The sequence below is a fragment of the Gallus gallus genome, chromosome 9 (genome assembly GCF_016699485.2).
Source record: "Gallus gallus isolate bGalGal1 chromosome 9, bGalGal1.mat.broiler.GRCg7b, whole genome shotgun sequence".
NCBI classification, from domain to species: Eukaryota; Metazoa; Chordata; class Aves; order Galliformes; family Phasianidae; genus Gallus; species Gallus gallus.
The window spans coordinates 12,792,320-12,799,206 of record NC_052540.1 but is presented as its reverse complement, the minus strand read 5'-3'; the positions used below and the strand labels follow the sequence as shown (position 1 = coordinate 12,799,206).

General features: G+C 46.0%; 1 protein-coding gene across 4 annotated transcripts in view; it reads right to left on the bottom strand.

Moving 5' to 3' along the window:
• Positions 1-3,805: 3,805 nt before the first annotated feature.
• Positions 3,806-6,887, bottom strand: part of ATP13A4 (ATPase 13A4) — a 33,402-nt gene continuing 30,320 nt past the window's right edge. For all 4 annotated transcript variants that reach the window (NM_001031314.2, XM_025153362.3, XM_015291401.3 and 1 more), the window contains 3 exons: positions 6,676-6,764; positions 5,372-5,452; positions 3,806-4,924 (listed from right to left, as the gene is read on the bottom strand). In NM_001031314.2, coding sequence (NP_001026485.2) covers positions 4,703-4,924; positions 5,372-5,452; positions 6,676-6,764 — 392 coding nt within the window. In that variant the 3' untranslated portion in view covers positions 3,806-4,702. The remainder of the gene's footprint in view (positions 4,925-5,371; positions 5,453-6,675; positions 6,765-6,887) is intronic.

Genomic DNA, 6,887 nt, shown 5'->3' with positions numbered 1-6,887 from the left:
ACAAAGAAATGCTCATTACTGACAGGCTGGGTAGTGCTGCTTCCTGGCCTTTTGCAAGGTCCATCTGAGGACATTCTTGTGGCAAAACACTTGTTCACAAAGAGATGAAGAGCAATCCAGTGCAAGCAGGTGACATCTTGATGCCAACCAATGCCTCCTGCAACCCATTAAGGGAAGGAAACTCATGCAAGGTATCGTTAGCAGTGTGTTTAACTCATTCTCTCCATTCTGACCATCTGGGTGAGGTGTGTTTTATGGCCACTCATGCAGTCTCCATGGGATGTGAAGTACTGGGAAACAGAATGCTTTTATGATGGTCTGGAGGGTTGAACTCAAAGTAGATGTCAGTGGTTCACTGTCCATCCCAGGGAACCCAAAATATCCATGTATTTTAGCAGCTTATATAACAGGATGGAGAGGCATCTGAAATGTTTTCATGACACTGAGCTGTTAGTCACCTGCCTTAGGGGGATGAAATGAGGCAGCAAGATTTGGGGCTGCTAGCGACATGCAATCACCATAGGAAGTTCAGTCAAGTGCTGTACTTAATAGCTGGGGGAAAAACATGCAAAAAAAGGGGAAGATGGTGAAGATGTGTGCCAGAGAAGGAGAGGCAGCTCACCACAGGTTGTCTATCCTTGCCAGAAATGTGACTGTTGTTGAGTCACGGTTACAGGAGGCTGCTGAGATACGTGAGACAGGAGGACATTATTCCACCCCACTTGCTGCTAGCAAGGCCTCAGCGGGAGGTCAGGCTCTGGGAAGGTGTGAGCTAAATGGAAAGGGTCCAAATGGTAACAAGATTGAAAGTTTGGAAAACATGACCCATGAGGCAGTGTTGAGTAACTGTGTTTGTTTGAATGATGAAAGAGAAGGCTAAACTGGCATACTGTAACTCCTGTAATACAGGAGATAGTCAACTACTCTTTCTTTCTCTTATTTTTGTTTGAGATCAGAGAGAAAGCAGTCCAATTTCTAGTTAGATTAAACATTTAGATTCTTGGAGCTAGGTTAGATATTCAGGAAGATTTTCTAACTTAAAGAGTATTTAAATGCTACCTAGAGCAGAGGGAAACCTTGTACCTGCTTTAAGGAAAAGAAGGACAAAAATTGCCAAGGATGATCTCAGGGTAGGTGGATATTGTCTCAGAGCAGGGAGACAAGCAAAACAACCACGTCAGGGCCCCACCAACTCCTGCAATTTCTGCAGTAACCCCACACAGGTGAAGGTAGAACCCTGTAAACATGCACTTGTGAACCCTAAAACCAAAGGGCAAGCCCAGGAGCTCTTCTGAGCTGGGGCAGGATGGGGCTGTGTTGGTACTCTCCATTTCACATGGATATGTTTGATCAGAATTCTGCTTTGCCACCATTCCTTGAGATGCATCGCAGTTGCCTTCATTCTGTGGGAACTTCTGCCAAGAGGCACTTGCTGCCTTCCTAACCAACAGGTCAAACCAGAAGGCTGTGTCCTCAGCTTTGCTGGGCTGCAGTGAAGAAGGAGGCCCTTCTGGAGGGCAATCCAGCTTCTTCTTCTGATTTGTGCACTCAATAAAGCTCTGTTTTTGCGTGAGAGCCAGGTGTTCATTCAACTATAAGGAAATGTGAAGCTGTAGCCATGCCAAAAGGCTCAGTTGCATTATAAAGAAAAGAGCAGGTACTGTGCAGACAGAAGTAAAACAGCACCCTCTGTCCCCAAAGAAGCAAAAGATCAGCATCTTTTAGAATGAGCTTTGTTCCTCCTTTGCTCCCATGCACTGCCAAGCAGGTGTGCTGAGTAGTAGACAGAAACTGTGATAACTGTATCAAAATAAACAAGTAACAAATAAAGAAGAAGGGCAAAAAATAATGCAATTTCCTTTTCTCATTATCTAGGATGATTGTGTTTCAAAGAAAAATCCAATTTTGAGCTTAGCTGTTAAGAATGGCTTGTGAGGCTCAGCAGAGTGCCAGCACTGCAGGCAGCCTGCCCCTTTGATTTCACTGTGCTAACTGGGATGGACAGTGTCTGCAGGCAAAGATTGCTGGGGTCCATCCAACTGGTGTCGACTGCCAGTCATAAAAGGAGAAAGTGAGCCCAGAGCTTCAGTCCCCCCAGGGGGTTTTGAGCTCTGTTTGGATAGCTTGGACTGCCAACAAGGGCTGTGGAAGCCACATCCGGGGCTATCAGGCTGTGTCTGCTTTTATGCAGCCGCAGAACTTGCACAACACTCTTTTCATACCCCCTGAAAAACAATGCTTTTCATTAAATGGGTAAGGTTTGTCTGTTTCTCTACAGTTCTCTCAGTGTAACAGCCTGGGAGTGCTAAGCAACAAATTGAAATGTTAGGCAGAACTGGGCACTGATGCTGCACCTGCCTCTCTTCTATGCACAGGCATGTAAGGATGGACAAAAAGCATATGGCCCATATCTGACAGATAAACAGTGCAAGCAGAAGCTGTTTGTTATTGCTCATGCCATCCTGGTACCCAGAAGGATAAGGTTCTTCCAAATTAATGAGCACCTCAAAAGGCAAAACTGAAAACTTATTCCTCAGCATGACCCTAAATATCGCCCCACTCCAAGTCTGAGGGGACTGCCCTATCAGTAGGATGGACAGTGTGAGCTCTGATGCCCCACCAGAGGTGAAGGTACAGAACATGGGGTCTTGGATGTGTGCTTGTGACCGCTCTGCAGAGATGATGTGTGCAACACCTCCCTGCCTCCTGATGGCCACAGAGTTACATTGCATAAGCAGTTCAGTGCAGCAGGGACACATCACATAGTTCTGCTGATCATACTGTGGCTGACATGGGTGAGGAGAGACAGTAAAACATACCCCGCTGTATGGCAACTGTTGAGTCCAGGCCTGAACCACTGACTGAGCACCTGGGAAAGGACCCAGTCAGCCCTGGGGGCACAGGTGAAGGCAATTCATCTGTGTGACTGGAAGGGGTGGAGCCTGGCTGCACCTCTTAGACCTCATTTAAGGGCTGACTGCTGCTGTGGAAGGATCTCTGGTTAGAGATTCCTTCCTTGTGGAGTTTCCCTTATGAGCCTCGCTCTTCAGAGACAGGTGAGCATTTTTCCTTTGTAACACATTTCCATAGCCCTAGTCCTTTTGTCATTACATCTCCTGTATTACCATACCATTGCGTTGATCCTTCTGATTGTTACACCCACTATGGCTGGAGACACTGAACTTGTAAAGGGAGATGGAACAAAAGATGGTATCTAAAAGAGTAGCATTGGTTAAATATTACCTAGCATCTTTATTCTGTCTTCCTGCAGGTAAAGCTGTATTTCAGCCTTAGTAGGCAAGTAGGTCTTTATCCTGTTTACAAGCACCACAGGTTTACCAAGAGCTGACACTTCTGTGCCAATCCCAGATGTGACATAAGCATGAATTATCTGCCTAGTCTGCAAACCACTGCAGCTGCCAGTTTGTAACATGCAGCAACACTTCTTGTGTGCAGGAGCTTGTAAATGGGATGGTGAATTTGGTCTGTAAGGAAATGGTTACTGCATCCTGAACAGAGGATGGCAGGAATAACTACTAACTTGCTCTCATGGTTTCTCCTGAAGCTGCATACGTTGCATAAAGAGATAATACCTCTCACCTTCATCTAACAATGGATATTGTTGCAAACTGGGAATTCATCTTCAGAGAGAGATTCATGAGCAAGTGTGAACCATTTCCAGTTTGGGTGTTGTGTGGTACTGCCACCTAGATTGCAATAGATGGGAAGGTATTTAATGCTTGTGTTGAGGTTATCTAAAAGGGGGGGGGGGGGGGGGGGAATACTTTGATCCAAAAAGTGTTTCTTTTTAGAAAAAAATAGCTTTTTTAATTTCAAGCTAGTCTCTTTTCAAAGACTATTCTGATGCACACATGTTGAATCAAAACAATGCAGTCTCCAGTGTATACTTCTGGTTTGGAAAGACCAAAGGACTCTTCACCATGACTCCCAGCCTGCCTCAATCTCTGGATTTCTGTGTCAGTGTAGGAGTGGTTTAGCACTGAATTCTAGGAACACAAAGTCTCCAATGTTGAAGTTCTCAGAAAGCATTCCTCAGTCCTACCCAGGAAATGCATGGGCAAGGCTACTTCTTTAAATAACAGATTGTGCACTCAGTTCAGAGGGGACAACACCCACACACACCTTTCCCAAAGGACAAAGTGTTCCCCTTGGTCTGAAGCCACAATGATTGATGCTTTGTTGTACCCAGCTGTGGGCAGGCTTGCAAAACATGGTGAGCAGGGTGAGCCTAGCATCAAAATAAGAATAAGAAAGCATGCTCATCAAAGCTGCTTTTTTGAGTAGATGAACTTAGCAGAAATGCTCTATGTGTTGCGTTTATGTGCTTCAGAAGAAATTCTTCACAGTGAGTGAAGCATCCCTGGAGGTCTCTACTGCACCATGCAGCTCAAAAGGATGCAGCAACAGCATTTCAACCATGAGCACTTCGTGAGCTTTCACCAGGCTGCTCTATTTGCAGCTGGCAGACGTTTCTATGTGGTTCAGGGGAGAGCAGAAACAGCGTTACAGAATTCTGCAGCTAGCTTTTCTGCTTCTGGTTAACTGAAAAATGAGCCAGACCCAGTTAGGATTAGAATGGGGGGTAGTGATGGGTCAGTCCTTCCTTTGTTTTTATGCTTCTGAGATAGTCCTTCTACAGCCAAATGCAACTGCCCTCGACATCTTTCCACTGCATTTTCCTTCAGAGTGCATCCTCGTTGCTGTCAAATGTTGGATTGCTGTGGCCTCCCATATCTTCCTCTACTGATACTGTCACAGCATCCAAGGAGAAGGTTTCATTCAGGGGTGGCCAGGCTGAGTCCTGCTCTAACACCCGTTGCAGCCTCTTGTAATGGCTCTTGGAGTGGTACTGGAAAGTTTTCTTCAGCCACAGCCACAGGGCTCTGTTCTCGATGATGGCTTCCTGTAAAGGCAGGAGCAAAAGGGGAATTCTGGAGGATCCAGACAGCAGCCTTTCCTCTTTACCCACAGGACATATACACAGCAATCCAGACATCTGGATCTCTCATTCTCTCCTGCTCATCCACACTCCTTAAGCAGTCTTTTACTGAGGACTTTTCTTAGTATCTCTAGCAGAGATCTCCTAAAGCCTTCTCATCTTTCTCCAGCTTGGGGCAGGGTCTGAAGCACTTCACCAAAGGAAAGGAAAGACAGTTAGGCCTGGCATTCCTCACATCACCCATTCAGATGTGAGAATCTGAAAACAGAGAGGAAGTGTACAATAGCAGCAGTGGCTTCTGTTTCACAGGTCATTCCTAAAATGGACTGAGAAGGATGGAGAAAGAGTGAGAGCTGACTCTTTTGTCTCTCCAGATAGTACTGACAGGTGCATTCGGTGCAGCACACTCACCTCAACAAGAAAGGATACAGCCAGTGTGACTGCCAGCATCATCACCATGGAGATCCGCCACGTGGTGGGGGTGCAAACCAGCTGGGAGGAAAGCAGAAGGCAGTAAGCAATGTGTGCACATACTGACATGGGTTGGAGCTGGTGTCATCAAAAGCCAGAATCCCACTCCGGATGTACGCTGCTGACAAACCAATACTGCTACTTATCTTGAGGAATTACTGATAAAGAAGCATTTAAACTTATGACCCGGCAGAGAAACCAGTACTGCAGATCTGCAGCGAGAGGTCTAAATGCTTCCTCTCTTCCTAATTTCAGAAATAGTTCTGGGGATTTCAAACTCCAGACCCGGTTCCAGTGTCCCATATCTGCCAGCACTGGGCTTCTGGCTGTAGCTCAATTTGTTTTGGAGATGCAGCTCTGATCCAACACTCAGATCAGCAGTTGCTCCAGGGCTGGGCTATTGCAGCTTCTTATTGCCACTCCCTCCTTTTGCCTTCTCAGCAAATCCAATGCGTTCCCTCCAGACAAACCGGGTTTCTGCAGTTCTCCCCAAAGGCGTTTCAGCCCCGCATAGCTGCACTGCTGACGCTGTCCTGAGCCACTACAGTCCACCGCAGGGCTAAGACTTGCTGCTTTAAAGTGCCATCTCGTGGCAGACTCTTTAACTGGGTCTGCCCGCACAGCCTCTGCTCTGGATTCTGCTGTGCATTGAGGCAGCTGTAGCTGGGTTGCTTGGCATTCAAAATCCAGCTGTGTGCCTCTCATCTCTGCTTCTGCTTAGTTATTCCAATTTCTAAAGCCACTTGCTAACTCTCATACAAGGATATAGGGCTGAAAGCAGTATCACATTCAGTACTTGCTATCCAAAGCCACAACACTTCATCATTCTGATCACAAATGTACTGAAAAAAATAGCTGTGTTTTTCTTTTGCTGTATGTTCCCGTGGCTCCTTCTACAAGGCTGTGAGATGGTCACAGTGGAGAATATTAACATCTTCCTTATAACTTCCAGGCTTAACAAACTGACACCTCTGTCCTATGGCTGACACAGAACTTATCCTTCCCTTCTATTTCTCTTAGGATGAATTTGCACAAGGTAACCCCCAGGTTGCATTCTGCCAGACTAAATAAGCCAAGCCCTGCTGGTATTATCAAGACAGATCCTCCACTGTCTTAGCAGCCAGTTGGTCTTCAGAGGTGCCAAATGTCTCTGCAAAAATCTGTGCCTTTTGTTAAAAATACTACCAGTGCACTTATAGCGGAACCGGCTATAGGAGGAAAAGCCACGTTGGAACAACACTCACATCCATCTTAGAGTAGAGATCATCGATATCAGCAAACACCAGGAAGAGGCAAACACCCAGTTGCCCTACAAGCACCATTATGAACACATCTGTAGGAACAAGAAGAAAGAAATAAAACCACAGCTGTGAGTGCACTCAGCTACTTCCCTTTACTGCAGAAGATTGAAACCATCATTTCTTGCTTCAAATGCACACACACAAAAATGTTAAAG